The sequence below is a fragment of the Barbus barbus genome (genome assembly GCF_936440315.1).
Source record: "Barbus barbus genome assembly, chromosome: 47".
In the NCBI taxonomy this organism is placed as follows: Eukaryota; Metazoa; Chordata; class Actinopteri; order Cypriniformes; family Cyprinidae; genus Barbus; species Barbus barbus.
The window spans coordinates 18,233,623-18,252,527 of NC_136725.1; the positions used below are offsets into that span (position 1 = coordinate 18,233,623).

Consider the following 18,905-nt stretch of genomic DNA (forward strand, 5'->3'; position numbering starts at 1 on the left):
GTGAAGACAGGAGTCCAATCCCTGCCTCAAGAAGTATTTTGTATTTTGTTGTGCCTTCTTTCTTTTCGTATACCAAGCACCCTGTGGTTTGGATGGCAGCGTAGCGGGGACCAGGGCATCAGGTAGTGTTCACGGGTGTTGATGCCACGAGCTGGAATCTCATCAGCAGCAGGAAGGGATTAGAGAATTCTTCCTGCCATCAAAGTGTCGCCTGCAGTCACTGGAAAGAAAGGCTTGGGATTTAATGGGAAGGAAACATTCCTCACCACACACCGGCAGAGTAGTGTTTATGTAGAATGTTTGATTGGGAAATATTGGTGTTGTGATTTGATTTCATAAGGTAGATGAGCTCAACAAAGAAGATAAACTCAGATCTTTAAGCAGGATATTCCTTTCTCTAGATCTGACATTATCCTGAGCCGAATGTCCCTGAGGTGATCACTGAACATCATATCAGATGAATATGTTTAAGATTTAATACTGTGTGTGAGTGTAGTGAAAGTTTACATTTAAATTTTTTGAAAAGGTGATAGCCAGAAAAGCCTTGATGTTTGCTAAAGGGTTCTAAATGGTTGTTAGGTGGGCTGCGTGTTTTAGGTGAAAATTCTAAATGCAAGGATTAGATTGCAAAAAAACCCCCCCAAAAGTCTAGGTTTGCTATTCTTGTTTGTATGGCCTACGTTTTTCAAAGAAACATTATTGAAAGTTAAAGTTACTTAACATTTCTCTACTGAATCATGGGAATATGGTTGGCCCATGCATTTAAGACAATGAAAACACAGGATCATGAGCTGCTTGCAGTGATATGCTTAACTGTGAACATTGCAACGCATATGAATATATGTAATTAAATCACAGCTGTTGCAATTTGATACACACATTAATCCTATTGCAGTTTTATTTATTTATTAATCATGCAGCCCTAGTTGTTAGCACATTGCTATGGGATTCTGGTTGGTTGGTAATATTTTGGCATTTTTTAAATATTTGCAAGAAGAAACATAGGATTGGAAGGACATAAGAACTTTGGGGTGAACTGTCCCAGTTTAATTTGATAGTTCGCTAATTGTAAGTATGATAACGCTTGATTTAGTTTGTAAACACAACTAAGGCATCCTTCCAATACTGCTCCATTTTCAGTTCACTAGTTGTGTCTAAGCTAGCAACACAACTCTAAATTAGATGTGCTGTGAGGTTGTATTTCATCTGGTGTTGTGTGAGAATGAGAGAGCAGAACCATGAACCTGCACTTGACCTGTCAGCGCTGCGGCCAAAGAGTGCTTGTATTTACTGCTGCGTTTCTGGACACTTGCTGTAATGCAGCACCAGCTCTTTGTCTTTTTTATAGCTCAATGGACTCATCTGGGCAGCGGAGACATAAAATACAGCTTTAATGTGGAGCGTTTCACTCTAGGAAGATGTGCACATGAGACGCCAGACTTTCATGTGTGATATTAAACTTTTAAACTGCACAAAGTGTAATATTTCAAGAGGATGTCCGAACCGATTTGACAGATAAATCGTGTAAACAGTGTAAATCGGCTTAAGATGAACCATGTGCTGCGCTGCACGGTAAAGCACATTTATCTGTATATGTTCTTGCCTTTCTCCTTTCTCTCAACCCCCAAATACACTCAAGCATACCATCATCAGCTACCCACCTCCCCCTCTTCCCATTTGTGTGCATTTACAGTTTCCAGCAAAGCTGAGTGAGCACAACAACGGGAAAGCAAAGTGCCTTCTCTCATTCTCAGTTTTCACCTCTGTCTTTGCTGAATCGAAAAGGCAATAGACTTGCCTCATCACTCCAGAGTCTACGGTAAAGTTTTTCTGAAAACTAGAAAAGGAGGAATGACTAGATGGGAAGAAGATGTGATTGACATGTAGTTCCAAACCTGCATGATTTACTTTTTCAATTTGTTGGATTTCAATTTGACAATTTTCAGAAATTGCTTGAGTTTCTCAAATAAGTACAAAGAAACAGCAAGAAACACATTGAATTAAACTTAAAAGGTTGTAGCTGAACACTGAAATAGTATTTGTCTTGTAAAACATACTCAAAAAAACGTTGTCTTTTACGACTTAGAAAAATGATAGTCGTACGTTTTTGGATCGACAGGGTTTCTGCAGGTTTAAAGAAAGCCTTAAACTCATTGCATTATATGTTGCATGCATTGCAAAAAATATCTTCCTCTGTTTTTTTTTTCTTCCAGTATAAATATCTACAAATCCTTAAATCAAGATACATTTACTTGACATGCAAATGAAGCCTTGAACACAATTAAATGAGTTTAAAACAAATACCTGTCAACAGGGAAAAAAGGGTACTTCATTCTTATCTCATGTCAAGTAAATTTATCTTAAGAATCTTTAGACATTTGCACATTTGCTAAAATAAGTTATTGTTTTGCTTATCGGTGAACTATCCCTTTAAAGCACAATATCTTATTTAGTATACAACTAACAACACTGCATTGCACTAAATTCTTGAAATCTAGTTTATATAACCGAAGCTTGAATCAATGAAGTGAAACAAATCAATGAATCAATTTTTTAAACCATCTGAATGAACTGACTCACTAAAATGAATCAGACTTCTCAGCCGCATATGAGGGAGGAGGGATATTGAGGTTTGGTCTTGCTCAACTGTTGAGCTGTGGAAATGAATTAGTAATGTAGCATAACAAAATGCTTCGTCGCTAGTTTCTTCCCGGGTTGTATTGAGCAACTTGTTGGGAAATAATAGCTGTGGCACAAATGGTGTGGAAAAAGTTACTCACCGATATTTTGAACCCCAACCCTCAGTATGAGTGATAGTTTTAGTGATGCAAGAACCATTAATTAGATCTCAGCTGCAAGATCTATCCTCTGTTTTCCTCTTCTCGCTGTGAATGTGGAGGTTGCTGTTGGGTGTGAGATCACAGCACTCGCCCGTGGCAAAGCCCGAGTGCCAGTGTAAAGACAGGGAAGGCTATGTACCATGACTTTGGACAGTTTGAAGGGTATGGATTTGATATGTGCTATTGGCTGCTCTATAATAAGATTGCTGAGATCTGTGGGGAGGAGAATTTACTGGAGCACAACTCCCCCTAGGGCATCTTCATAGAAATCTGCTTTTCCACCAGCTTTTGGAGCATCTCAGCCAAGCTGCTTGGTTCCTATTGTTAATGAGCCGCTCTTTCACTCTCCTTCCCCCCAGCCTGAACCACAATGCGCCAAAGGGGGCTAGAAAATCTCAAACTGCAGCTGATGGCAGTCCAGGAGAGGCAGAATATGACAGATGAACACTAACATGGCCATTTCATCCAAACCTTTTCCAGCTTCGAATTTAACATGACCCGGTCCACAGGCACCTTCCTTACACTAAAAATAGACACATGGATACCTCTGTGTGCTTCAAAGACTTCAACCTGCAGTAGCTCCCTGATAAAAACTCTTTATGTGCTTTTCCCAAATATGTTTGGTACACCAATTAACACACAGTGACTCATGATTGGTTGACATGAATATCTTTAAGCAATCAGTGATCAGACCGCATACCGTTTACTGCATTTACCGTTTACTTGACAGCACTTTTAAATACGATGTGAAATTGTGCATTATGCAACGACTAAGATTTTAAACAGTATTAGGCAATTTTTTGTTGTGTTGTATTAATCTGATCAATTGTAATGTGTCCTTGTATATCTACATGTATATATTTATATTCATATAATTTATATTATATATAAATATATTTGATATATAAACATAACATATTTTTCTTAAATATATACATGCATGTGTGTGTATTTATATATACATAATAAATATCCACAGTACACACACATATATTCTGTAAACAAAAACTTATTTTGGATGCGATTAATCCTTTGACAGCACTAGTAAATATTTCTTTCCTTTATTTGTTTATTTATTTTAATAAAATCCTAGATAACAATTAATAATAAAAATAGATATTTAGCATTTTTAATCCGGAGTAAAACCAACTCGGCAGTCCAATCAATTGAATCGTCAAGAAAAAATCTTAAGAATTGTGGCAGATTACTTCTGGTTCACTTGTCACACTGCATATGCCTGGTCATAGGCACACTTTGTTCTGAGAGCTAGCTTTTCATTTTATTACACTGTATTTTAAAACCTCTGTAAATCACACATCATTCTCTTAATCTTAACTTCGAGGCAGTGAATGCCAGATCTCTATGATTTCACCGCACATCAAAGATGGATTTCCACGACACCCCGCGGCCATGCAGATGAGGATTTATCTGATTTGATCATTTCCTTTGAAGAATAACCTGATCATCGTAATGCGTCCCACATTAAATCTGTGGCCTGCAGAATTCACCTGCTTCCATCAGAACCCATTTTAATAAACAGCTCAATAAACAGCCAGAAAAGTCTCTTTGATGTTTTTAAAATATCACATGGTATGACATCATCTTGCATTAAGAGGAGAAAAGGAAATGTTCAACAGGCACCATTCTGATAATTAACGGGATTGTGATTTTAATTAAGGTGATGAGTGTGTGTTCAAATGAGACCAGGCTCTATATTTTTAGATTTCCATCTTTTCTTAAAATTATAGTGATAATAAATTAGATAGAAAAGATATCATTTAGCTTAATCCACACTGTTGAGTACAGACTGTCAGAGTAGTAATTTGTGGTTTTTATGAAGATTTAAAGAATGGTAACCAAAGGTGTTACTGTCATTTTTTTTTCTTTTTCCAGCCCAGTGTCCATGAGTATGATTTTCTAAAGATTTAGTACATTAAATATTTATGAAATGTTATACTATAATCTTTTTTTTTAAAGAAAGTAGTATGCAGTATGCAGATATGTATGTATGTATGCAAATACACAGTTGACTACAGTAGATTTCTTGATTTGCAAAAAATGTTCAGTGTACAATAAGAATGCACTGCAGTGTTTAGCCTTCTATTTCTAGTGTGACAAATAAACCAGAAGCGATACGAACCATCTCCTTGACTATTATTTGTTTAGACTGCCAAAAGTGAAGACATTTACCCCAAACTGAATTAATGTGAAATAATTGTATTTGAAACATTCACACTCTGCAGTATACTATTTTTGTATAACATCATGCAGTGCGCTTCTGATCGTTGCCCAATGCAAAGATATTTGATCATTTTCCTCACATTATCAGGATTATTCAAGCAGAAGGCTGTTGCATATGACTGAGGTGTAGAGTTGTCTACTTGTCATCTGCCTGTGTGGGCATTATTTCTGCAATCAGAATGCATGCTGTGAATTAATTAGCTCGGCCTTCATTTAGATGCCTCCCTGTGTTAATGTAGAGAAGTTCAAACGCAAAGGGTGTTAATGTACAGTAGCGGCGCGGCGGGACGTCCACTCTCCGCGTTTTATCACTTGATGAGTGGAAAATGTGTCATGATGGGAAACGCTGGGAGGCTGTGATGGTTCAGAATAGAGGGAAATTGGGGTTGTAACACAGATTAGCACAGATTCCGTACACCCACAGCTTCAGCTTCAACCTCAATAAATTCAGAAGCACGGCCTTCTTCGTCTCCAGCAATTGCTAATAGTCCATTCCCTCCCTTGTGTTACCGAGCTGATTTCCAAGTGGCCGCTTAGCTGTTAAACCGTTGCCCGATTCCAGGAATTTATCTGAGAATATAACAATGATTGTCTTGATGGAGCCTGTGGCCTCTGAATCATCTCCTCTGTGCTCTGGATGAGAGCGCAGTGGATCAGTGGCATGAAATCCCCGACGCCCCTCTCTAAAACCCCCAATCTACCCCTGCAACCTGCAGCAAAGCCAACTAAAGCCCTTCAGTCCTAACTACTCCCTGGCATCGGGCCTTAACGCTTCCTCCTCTCTCTTTGTCTCTCTCTCCACAGTATTGCTGAGTGTGCTTCAGGCAAATGGCCAGACGGAGATGAAGAGGGTGGTCGGAGACAACGCCACGCTGCCGTGCCACCATCAGCTGTGGCAAGCCGACATCTCCCTGCTGGACATCGAATGGATGCTGCATAAATCCAGCTCACGGCAGAAAGTGGTGAGCATGAGCGCACGTGTGCGTCTGATCTCCCGCCACTGCGACATTGTGCTTCTGATGCTGGCCTTCGCTGTTCGCCACAGTCCCTGATCTGCAGTGCAGTGCTTTTTTGCTTGTCTTTCTGTAAACCGCACCATCAACTGGTGCTGCAATCAGCACTGTAAAAACTGCTCGCTTTTAATATGTCACTGCTTTGCCTCGTATCACCCCTAACAATTACTTTTATGACCTAATGATGTGGAATTGGCCCGAGGACAAGTTTTACATTTTAATCTGGCCACGGCTCAAGCTGTTCCCTGAGGTCCTTCCTGACACAATATATCCAACAAGAAGGGGTCAAACCTTTTGCCGATTGAACTTCCTGCCAGTTATGAATCATTTCAGAGCTATTTTTCTAAATGGCATGTTGCTTTTTAATAAGAGAGAGAGTTAGTTTTTAGTTTTTGATGTGCTTAGATGATAATTTTGGGGTCTTTCTCTCAAACCCTTTAGCACCACCAACAGTTCAGACTTTAAGGTGCGTGGTTTTAGTTTATTTATGCACAACAATTCAAAATTATGTTTTTGAAAGAAGCTTCTTATACTAAGTCTACATTTACTTGATCAAAAACAGTAATATTGTGAAATATTATTATAATTAAAAATAACTTTGCTTTTTTAAATATATTTTCAAATGTATTTTAATCTTGCGATGCAATGTGGAATTTTCAGCAGCACTACTCCAGTCTTTAGTTTCACATGATCCTTCATAAATCATTCTAATATGCTGATTTTTCTAATATGAACTCTTCTTATTATTAATGCTGAAAACGGTTGTCCTGCGTAATATTTTTAAACCATGATACATTTTGTTTTTCAGTATTCTTTGATGAACTGAAAGATACTTTTTTGTATCATTATAAATGTCTTTACTGTCACTTTTGATCAGTATAATGCATCCTTGCTTGAAAGTATTTTTCTATTTCAATTTTTTTTACCTGAAACTTTTGTTTAGTAGTAACTTTATAATTGAATGATCTAGAATCAAAATATTTTTTTATGTTTTATTAATTGAACCATTTCTGTCATTTTTAATTTTGTTGAAAAAACTAAATCATTTTTATTTATTTATTTATTTTATTGTTTATGTTATCATGCCAGTCAAAATTATTCCAAACCTTTTTGATACAGTAATTAATTATATTCATATTCAATATTAATTATATTTAATAATTATCTTCATGTTATGGTGATATTAAAATCATATACAATATTTTTTTAATTTAGAAATTCTTATGTGTAGTAAGAAAAAAATAGATATTCATTTTAAGATTGAGAAGTTAAAATTCTGAAATAATAATACAAAAATAAAATACTTTTTAAAAGTTGCTTAATTATTAGTGTTTTTTTAATAGATAATGGTGGGGGGTTTTTTTAGATAATGGGGAAAGAAATAACTTTTGTCAGTGAAAAGGGTAGTTTCTTGTTAGGAAAATAGCTTTAGCATTGCTTTACAGAAGGAAGTTGAGTATCAGGGACACCGAAAGACAAATATAACCAAGTGAAGATGGGCCTGATTCACAGTGACATCGGAGTTTAGCAGACTCCTACCGCAGGCTGTGACTCAACCCTCACTGGACTGCGCCCCTAAGTGCAAAGAGTTCCACAAGCCTAATCAAAGCAGTATTTATTAACCTCTTTCACCAGGTGATCACATACTTTGCCGGTCGGATCTACAACCCCAATGAGAGTGAATCTGGGCGGCTGTCCCTGGCGGGAGACTATATAAAAGGCGATGCTTCGCTTTTGATCAGCGACCTCTCGCTCACCGACTCCGGAGAATACATCTGCAAGGTCAAGAACGGCGGGAAGTACTACTGGAACACAGTCAAACTCATCGTACTCCGTGAGTCTTTGGCCCCGCAGCTTGGCTTTAATTAACTCCTCTTGTAGGCCTAGGGAACGATAAAGACTTGACAGATGCTTATGTCACAGAGTAAGGGGTCCAAAAATAGCACCAGGATGTTGTCCCTGGGTGTAGTGTGCCAGTTTTGCCCCCTGATCTTGGCGTGAAATGACATTCAGAAATTGTGTAACAATAAGAATGAAACATTACACATAATAGCATGGGAAAAAACAGTCATCACATGTAGAAATGTACATAATTTACAAGACACACTATAGTCGAACTTCTAAAACACATAAATCAGTCTTAGTTACTCATTCAACATGTATTATTGTGAGTATGTGTCAGGCAAAGAAACATTATACGTCTGTTTTCACCCCATTGTTTCTTTCTATATTCCCTCATTCCATCTTAACTGCTTCGCCAGCTGCATAAAGACATTTAAGAGCACCACAAATTTACACATGCATTTGTATAAATGGTCCGTGGCTTTCAAACGACACGTTCGATTCCGAGGGGCAAACATTAGCATTTGTCTTGTTCAACACAAGGATAATGGCTTGGCAGAGAACGCAACTGCAGCTTCCTCTGTGCGTCGTAAGTGATCCTGACAGAGTTGGGAGATGGAGGGGACCTGCATCCCACTCAGCGGCTGTAATTGCATCCCCCCCTGCGAGTGCTGGGGCAAAATTGTCCTGGCTCAGCAGATAGAGGCGGCAGGAGCAGATGTTGATTGCCGGGGTGGGCAGGAGCGGGGGGGTCGAGGACCGAATGGTGAATGGGTTGTTTTACAGATTCATGTTATAGAGCTCGCTAGCATCACACTGCTTTTTAAGAGGTTCATGATGGGAGGAAAAATAGATCTAAATGGGGAACGATGCAAAAAGGGTAAAAGTCCATGTGTGAGTGTACAGACCTGTTTTTACATATTCTGAATGCCATTATAGTATTAATTTAAACTATACATTTTGTAATATTTGTCTCAGTGTTTTTAGTCTTTTAACTCAAGTGTTTCACAATATGATTTTTTGCACTTATGCAAGATTTGTTAACAAGACATACATTACTACCTGGTTATTTAATACATAAATAATATCTGTATTATGATGTAAAATTCACAGGATTATCCAAAAATATGCATTACTATGAGGATATTTAATATTTAAGACAATTCTTTGTTGAATTTCCAGCTAAAATGCCTATATTGTGATATAAAATTCACAGGATTATCCAAAAATATGCATTACCATGTGGATGCTTAATATTTAAGACAATTCTTTGTTGAATTTCCAGCTAAAATTACTACATTGTGATATAAAATTCACAGAATTATCTAAAAACTGTCTATGACTCTAACTGACTGCACTGTATTTTATGTATAATCATTTTTATTTCTAACTGTTCTAAATTAATTTTAAATACATTTTTAAATCATTTTAAACATTTTTAAATTTCTGGTTTCATTGTTTTGATTATTATTTTTTTATGATTATTTTACTTCCTTTTATGTAAAGCACTTTGAATTACCATTGTGTATGAAATGTGCTATATAAATAAACTTGCCTTGCCTTGCCTAAAAATATGCATTCCTACATGGCTGTTTAATACAACCCGAATTCCGGAAATGTTTGGACGTTTTTTAAATTTGAATAAAATGAAAACTAAAAGACTTTCAAATCACATGAGCCAATATTATTCACAATAGAACTTAACAAATGTTTAAACAGAAATTTTACACTTTTATCCACTAAATGAGCTCATTTCAAATTTGATGCCTGCTACAGGTCTCAAAAAAGTTGACACGGGGCAACAAAGGGCTGAAAAAGCAAGACATTTTGAAAAGATTCAGCTGGGAGAACATCTAGCAACTAATTAAGTTAACTGACATCAGGTCTGTAACATGATTAGCTATAAAAGGGATGTGTTAGAGAGGCAGAGTCTCTCAGAAGTAAAGATGGACAGAGGCTCTCCAATCTGTGAAAAAGTGCATAAAAAGATTGTGCAATACTTTAAAATCAACGTTCCTCAATGTCAAATTGCAAAGGCTTTGTAAATCTCATCATCTTCAGTGCATAAAATCATCAAAAGATTCAGAGAAACTGGAGAAATCTCTGCGTAAGGGACAAGGCTGAAGACCTTTGTTGAATGCACATGGTCTTCAGGCCCTCAGACGACACTGCATAACTCATCGGCATGATTCTGTCATTAACATTACTAAATGGGCCCAAGAATACTTCCAGAAACCACTGTCAGTAAACACAATCCGCCATGCCATCTGCAAATGCCAACTAAACCTCTATCATGCAAAAAGGAAGCCACATGTGAACATGGTTCAGAAGCGCCGTCGTGTCCTGTGGGCCAAGGCTCATTTAAAATGGACTGTTTCAAAGTGGAAAAGTGTTCTATGGTCAGATGAGTTCAAATTTGACATTCTTGTTGGAAATCATGAATGCCATGTCCTCCGGGCTAAAGAGGAGGGAGACCTTCCAGAGTGTTATCAGCGTTCAGTTCAAAAGCCAGCATCTCTGATGGTATGGGGGTGCATAAATGCATACGGTATGGGCAGCTTGCATGTTTTGGAAGGCACTATGAATGCTGAAAGGTATATAAAGGTTTTAGAGCAACATGTGCTCCCCTCCAGATGACATCTATTTCAGGTAAGGCCTTGTGTTTTTCAGCAGGACGATGAAAAACCACATACTGCAGCTATTACAACAGCATGGCTTCGTAGTAGAAGAGTCCGGGTGCTGAATTGGCCTGCCTGCAGTCCAGATCTTTCACCTATAGAGAACATTTAGCGTATCATTAAACTAAAAATACATCAAAGACGACCACAAAGTCCTCAGCTGCTGGAAACCAATATCAGGCAAGAATGGGACCAAATTCCAACACCAATACTCCAGAAACTCATAACCTCAATGCCCAGACGTCTTAAGAAGAGGAGATGCTACACCATGGTAAACATGCCCCCGTCCCAAATATTTTGAGACCTGTAGGAGGCATCAAATTTGAAATGAGCTCATTTTCTGCATACAATTTTAAAACATTTCAGTTTAAACATTTGTTATGTTATCTACACTGCCCTCCAAAAGTTTGGAAATGACCTAGAAAAGTGGGGGTTTTTTTGTTTTCATTTTATTCAAATTATTTTAAAAACCGTCCCAACATTTCCGGAATTCGGGGTCGTATTTAAGCCAATTATTTGTTGAATTTCCAGCTACCATACCTATATTGTGATTTACAATTCACAGGATTATCCAAATATATGCATTACTATGTGGTTATTTAATTTATAAGCAAATTCAGTTATTGAATTTCCAGTTAAACTGTACACTGATACAAAATAACTCATACCATCATGTAGTGTTTACCTTACCATTGTGTGTTTTCTGTTTTGCAATGTAGTAAAGCCGTCCAAACCACGCTGTTGGATGGAGGGTCGTCTGCTGGAAGGAAGTGATGTCAGACTGAGCTGCAAGTCTACAGATGGTTCTGATCCAATCAGCTACAAATGGGAAAGAGTCTTAGACAAAGGAAAATATGCTGGCAAGCTGCCACCCCTGGCCCTCATAGGTGAGGATTTTATCATTTATGTCTGTAAGCATGTGGACATTTTAATAATGACAATTTTTACAGTCTGTGCCATATTAGATAATGTGATGTAGGTGAAGATGATCTTTTGACTGTAACCTGTTGCCCATGTTTTTAAACGTTAAACTGACTCGCTCTGCTCCAATCACTTTAATACTGCTTTGCATGAAGAATAAAAATGCAGCATTAAGTTTATCTTCCAAGCGTGGGGAGTAAATCATGTGGACATCTCCTCTCTGGAGGAGCAGAAAATAGATGAAGACACTACAGGGCCAATTTAACACCGCAAGCATTCTCAAATTAAATTTACATCAATTCCATCAGCACTTCTTACCCCACATGCTTCACTACCTCCTCAATTAGCCCCTCTTATGAGATCGGCTTGGAGATGTGACATATGTGTAATGTAACGTGCTCTCTACCCTTCATCAGGCTTTATGAAGAATATTGCAGAACATGCTCTGTTCATTCAACTGCACACTTTCAGTAGTTGTTTCACGTCAGAAATGAGGTTTCGATGAAATCAACACTAACCAAACGGTTGTAGGTTCAATACTTGAAGCTTGAAGCGTGAAAACGTGTCCTAATCAGGCCCGTTGTGATGAACTGACAAGCAATAAATCTTGTCCATGTCCTAACCAGCCATAAAAAGAAACATTTTGTTGAATGTTTGGTTTTTATCTATCATGTAACTTACACTTTGATAAAGTCGCTTGACATGACACAATCACAGACAACAAGAGCGTATTTGATACTTAATAGTTTGAAATAAGTTTTTATTTGAAAGAAATACTTCAGTAAATATTCATTAAATTGATTTGAATTAAGTTGACCAAACATGTCAGTAAAGGCACTTTAGAAGAAACTGTTAGCATATCAAATGACAAGTAACTTTGTGTTTTTTATCTAAAGATCTAAAGAACCCTGAGATTGTGACACTGAAAAATCTGACGAGGGAAAGTGCGGGTGTTTATAAATGCACTGCCAGCAATGATGTCGGAGAAGAGAACTGCACTTTAGAGGTCAAAGTTCACTGTAAGTACGTGTGAATGGATGCATTCAGAATTGCATACTAGCATAGCATACTGTGAAAACCTGCTGTTCTCTAAAAATAGTGCACAGTTTGAAGTGATAAATGCTTCAAACCGTAGTATGCTACATTGTTGACACATTACCTCATTGCGCTGCATTTTTAATTTAGCTTGTGTCATCCAGTTTTCCATTACCTCAGAAATAAATATGCAAATTGAATTTTTTATTGCTAATTTGTCAAAAAATGTTAACTTTTTGCAGTCTGATTAAAAAATAGTCAAGAAGGAGATGCAACACATTTTCTCCTGCTTTATTTTTCAAGCTTTGAATGGTAGGTCAAATAGAGTGCATTGCTTTGCATTGTGGGAGACATTAGGTCATCTGAGTATCCCATGCATACAGAAAATGTGCATACATGGAATGCTGCATAACACAATATAATATGAATAGTATTTTGTATTCAATTTGAACTTAGCTATTGTGCTTTTCTGTATGTTTGAGCACTTTGATACAGGCTCGGATGAAAAGCTTTATGCAAATCATAATTTCTTACTCCTAGTTTTTGTTTTCTTCTTGCTTCTGACACTTCATTGAATTAGCGTCAACACAAGTACATTCCCAACCCACTGCATATTTTGTGAAGATGGCAGTGAGATCCTGACCCGTTCTGCTATGCAGTGCGATCTTTCAGTACTATTTAACATCCAAATAACGAAATCATCCTTTTCTTTATCACAGTGTTCGTTGATTTAATTCCCTCCTCCAAACCTTTCTCAAACAGCTCTGCTGCATTATTAAATATCAGATGATGGAATTAGAAGAAATAATTAATTATGTGGCGGAAAGAGAAATTTATTCATGCAAAAAATGGCATGTTATTAAAGGAAGGAATTTAGTGAGTGCGGTAGGTTGATTAATGCTGTGCTCTTTGCTGGAGTATTCTCATGGTGAGATACACTCCTTCAAGTATCTGCAATGCAGAGGGGGCTGCTTGCTTGTTACGGGCTGTTTGTTAGGCTATTCTGAGCATAGAAACTTTGTTTTATGTGTCTTTTCAAAGAATAGAGAGTGTTTTCCATAAATACGGTAGTGGATACTAGGGGTGTGCAGTGGAGCCATTATTTGTATCTGTATCTGTATCTGTGACAATCTCAAAATTATTTGTATCCGTTTCTGTATTCGGATAGATCCGGAAGTGGGCGTGGCTTCAATGGGAAGTTGGTCAAATTACATGAAAATACCATTTTAAATGCAAATCTGTTGGATTCGTAGTTTTAATTGAACAAATATGCCTTGTATAACTAAAAAAAAAAATTTTTTTAATTAAAATTATAACTTTGTAAATATCTTCTATTTAAAATTTTATCAAAAAAGAAAAATAACTTTATTCTTCTTATTTTCCAGTAAAACTTTCAGTACAAATTTGACAAGAGACAAGCACCTTAAATAAGACCACTAGTAGAAAAAAATAGAAATGGAAAGAAAGTGTTCAGTAGCCTACTCATAGCAGAATGACAATAAAGCTTGCTTGAACTTTAAGTAACTTATATCATGTGTTGCGGGAGGATGTGATCATTTACGAGTTTTTTATCAACAGAGATAAACAAAATGATTTGTTTTATCAACAAATTATTTGGACCCTCCAAAAGCCTTGATCAAACATCGCTTTTCTTCGTCTTGTATAATTAAATGTAATGCCATTCATGAAAAGGGCTGATGTACGCTAATGCGTTTTTTTTTTATTTTTGTCGAGTTGATATAACTCCAGACAAAGCTCTGATTTCTGAGAGACGTGCAACGCGGCTATTGATTTGCGCTCATTTCATTCATATAGGCTATACAGGGTGGGCCATTTATATGGATATACCGTAATAACATGGGAATGGTTGGTGATATTAAAGTCCTGTTTGTGGCACATTAGTATATGTGAGGGGGCAAACTCCTCAAGATGGGTGGTGACCATGGTGGCCATTTAGAAGTCGGCCATCTTGGATACAACTTTTGTTTTTTCAATAGGAAGAGGGCCATGTGACACATCAAACTTATTGGTAATGTCACGAGAAAAACAATGGTGTGCTTGGTTTCAACGTAACTTTATTAGTTCATGAGTTATTTACAAGTTTCTGACCACTTATAAAATGTGTTCAATGTGCTGCCCATTGTGTTGGATTGTCAATGCAACCCTCTTCTCCCACTCTTCTAAGGGGGTCAGATCGGGAGACCTTGGGGGCCATTCAACTGGCCCACGACGACCAATCCACTTTCCAGGAAACTGTTCATCTAGGAATGCTCGGACCTGGCACCCATAATGTGGTGGTGCACCATCAATGGAAACCTCAAGGCCACTGGATATTTGAAATTGCTACATGATGATGTGTTTCCCTCTTTATGCACTGAAGCTGGCACGTTCCCTGAGTTTTTCCAGCAAGATGGTGCACCACCACATTATGGGTGCCAGGTCCGAGCATTCCTAGATGAACAGTTTCCTGGAAAGTGGATTGGTCGTCGTGGGCCAGTCGAATGGCCCCCAAGGTCTCCCGATCTGACCCCCTTAGACTTTTATCTTTGGGGTCATCTGATGGCAATTGTCTATGGTGTGAAGATACGAGATGTGCAGCACCTGAAACTACGGATACTGGATGCCTGTGCTGGCATTTCTCCTGCGGTGTTGCTATCAGTGTGTGAATAGTGGGAGAAGAGGGTTGCATTGACAATCCAACACAATGGGCAGCACATTGAACACATTTTATAAGTGGTCAGAAACTTGTAAATAACTCATGAACTAATAAAGTTACGTTGAAACCAATTGTTTTCAATTGTTTGAAACCAATTGAAACCATTGTTTTTCTTGTGACATTACCAATAAGTTTGATGTGTCACATGGCCCTCTTCCTATTGAAAAAACAAAAGTTGTATCCAAGATGGCCGACTTCTAAATGGCCACCATGGTCACCACCCAGCTTGAGGAGTTTGCCCCCTCACATATACTAATGTGCCACAAACAGGACTTTAATATCACCAACCATTCCCATGTTATTACGGTGTATCCATATAAATGGCCCACCCTGTAGTTTACACTCATTCACTTTACACATCCAGGCCCATAGCCAGCTATGAGGTCCAGACCTCCGTAAATGTTTCATGTTCAAAAATAAAATTAGAAAGCATATAAAAAATTATTTAAAATCATGTTGCTGAATAAATTCATGTGGCTGACTCGTAGCAGCTGCGAAATGCAAGGAGCTTGGCGAAGTGCAGCCTCCACTCCGCTCCACCATGTTGCCAAATCCACTTATTTTAAGCGTCGCTGGACTTGTTTTAATACTTAATGTAACAGCGTTTAAACTTATTTTGGTGCATTTTTGGTGCACACTGCTTCGCCGGCACTGACAGGCAGCAATCAAAAAAGGAGCGCGCGTATAGTTTATTGCTGAGGAGCCCACATTCGTTAGGCAAACGCAATGATCACCAGCATACTATTATCTGTACGAAACTGTGTCAAACGCTATCAAAGCAGTACTAGCCATTATTATTGGGAAAATCATAACAACCTCAGACCTCACTAATGTAGTGCTGTTCCAGAAAACATGTGATTGTGCCTGCCGAATATTTTTTCTGTTATTCGTTATAAAACGTTATTTGTTTTGAAGCCATTATCCGTGCCTTTCCGAATAAGGTATTCGGCTTTGGCCACATCGCTAGTGGATACTGAGTGTGTTAGTTTTAAAACAGTTTTACACACTTCTGTGTGTGTGTGTGTGTGTGTGTGATTTGTGAATAGAATAGAATAGAATAGAATAGAATAGAATAGAATAGAATAGAATGTATACATTTCCTGAAGAAAATTTGAGTGGTTATGAGTAGTTGCTTACTGGCATAAGTTAAAAGAGTTCCCTCTTAAGTTTCTGTAGAATTGTGTTCCCTAGAATTGCTTGGATCGTTCCATTTATATCGTCTTGTGATTTATCAATTTCGGACCAAGTTATACACCGATGTTTAATTCTTAATGTTTTTAAACCCTTAAGTCAATGTATGAACATTGTCTTCTATATAACTCTTTTATAGCTAAATCGATTTTTATTTCATATTTGATATGTAAGACAGTACTAAACTGAATCAACACTGAACTAACTTGAGCTGAATAATGACACTATTATCTTCTATAGAGATAAAAACAACAAAAACAACAGAGATTCTGCAGTTCACTTAATAACTAATGAAATTTGCAACATTCACGCTGTTATTGAACTAAATTGAATCAACATTTAACTAAATTGAGTTGAATAATGACACTCTTTTGTACAGCTGAAGTTTTTGTTTACATAACGTGTGTGTATTGTGTATATTTATTATGCATATATAACGACTCACACATACAGCATATATTTTGAAAATATTTACATATATTTATATTCATATAGATATATATATAAATAAATGTAATATATAAACGTAACATTTTTCTTAAATGTATACATGCATGTGTGTGTATTTATATACATAATAAATATACACAGTACACACATATATTATGTCAACAAAAACTTTTATTTTGGATGCGATTAATCACGATTAATCGTTTGACAGCACTAATTTAATTGTTTTATAAATTAAGACTTTTGCAATGTCAATACAGTTATTTTCTTGTTAACATTAATACTGTTATTTTCTTGTTTATTACTGTGAAGCTACTTTAAAACAATCTGTGTTGTATGAAGCTCTATATATATAAATGTGATTTGACTTGACAGTAATAATAGTGACGTTTACCTTAGCAAACACCATAACATCTTATAAAACAGGAAGAGTTGTGATGTTTCGGCTCTTTTGTAGATGTCCGAGGGATGGGTGTGGTGGCTGGCGCTGTGGTGGGCGTGTCCTTCGGCGTTCTTCTCATCATCCTCATCGTCTGGCTTGTTTTCCGCAAGAAAGAGAAGAAGAAATATGAGGAGGAGGAAGCACCCAATGAAATAAGGTAAAGAAAAAATTATAATAATTTTTTTTTAAAATAGCGTATAGAACGTACATGCAAATTACAGCTTGAGACCATTTATAATGCTTGTTAAAGCAGCAGCTCTATTTCTCTTTGTTGACTTGCATTCATGTCTAGGCTAATTTGCGGGTGTCAGGATGAATTATGCACGTTTGGAGGATGAGTGAGCATTACCAATGCAGACAACAGCGAGATACACACATATACACTGCTCTCACTGAGGTTAAAGACATACATAACAAGGACCCAGTGTTGCAGAAGTCATTTTCCCTAAACTTGTTAGCCAGTAGTACCTTTTAAAGGTATTTTTACATTTTAGTGTATTTATCAAAACATAATTTTTTTGACTTAGTTAAAACTTATTTTTTGATTAGTAATATGCAATGCTAAGAACTTCATTTGGACAACTTTATAGGCAATTTTCGCAGTATTTTTTTTTTTTTTTGCTTCCTGAGATACCAGATTTTCAATTAGGTGTATCTCGACCAAATATTGTCCTATCCTAACAAACCAAAGATCAATGGAAATCTTATTTATTCAGCTTTCAGCTGATGTATAAATCTCAGTTAAAAAAAAATTGACACTTATGACTGGTTTTGTGGTCCAGGGTCACATATTTTATTACCATTTTCTAAACTATAGCAAATAAACTGTAATAATGTGAGACATGTTAAAGGTGTCTGAATAAATTTTGGTTTGACTGTATATTTTACAGAATAGTCCAACGTAAAATGAAAATGTTTATCATTTACTTACCTTCATGTTGTTCAAAACCTGTTTTTTATATGGAACAGAATTTTGGTAACCAAACAGTTTTGGTCCCCTTTGACTTCATTATCAAAAAAAAAATGTATCAAGTGAATTGGAACCTGAACTGTTTACCAACATTCTTGAAAATATCTTATTTGAAGACAAGAAGGTGAGTATGACAGAATTTTTATTTTTGGGTGGACAGTCCCTGCAAGATGTTGATTTATTTATCATATTGTATTTTTTGACCATAAAAGGAATACATGTATCCTATACATACTATACATATACTTTATGTGGAACTTTATTTCATGTCTTTGTGTTGATGAGTCACATTGTAATTTATATGCTAACACAAATGCACATTGCATTCACAGCATTCCAGGAAAAGGCTGTAATAACAGGCATTATGTAGTTTTGAGTCAACTACTGTCCTGGAGGATGAACAATTTGAAAATAAAATGTTTTTGAGGGAGCTGACATGTTTATAGCTAGCTGTCTGAATAATAACACTTTCAATTTGGCACAGCTATTTGAAGGCCCCTAGAGTATAGACATTAAATATATACAAGACTGCATGTCTGCAGTGCACTGGCCGAGCCAGATAAAGA

General features: G+C 36.9%; 1 protein-coding gene across 1 annotated transcript in view; it reads left to right on the forward strand.

Moving 5' to 3' along the window:
• Positions 1–18,905, forward strand: part of clmpa (CXADR like membrane protein a) — a 57,850-nt gene that overhangs the window by 35,596 nt on the left and 3,349 nt on the right. The window contains exons 2-6 of the mRNA XM_079410430.1: positions 5,886–6,043; positions 7,730–7,928; positions 11,334–11,501; positions 12,432–12,554; positions 17,385–17,526. Coding sequence (XP_079266556.1) covers positions 5,886–6,043; positions 7,730–7,928; positions 11,334–11,501; positions 12,432–12,554; positions 17,385–17,526 — 790 coding nt within the window. The remainder of the gene's footprint in view (positions 1–5,885; positions 6,044–7,729; positions 7,929–11,333; positions 11,502–12,431; positions 12,555–17,384; positions 17,527–18,905) is intronic.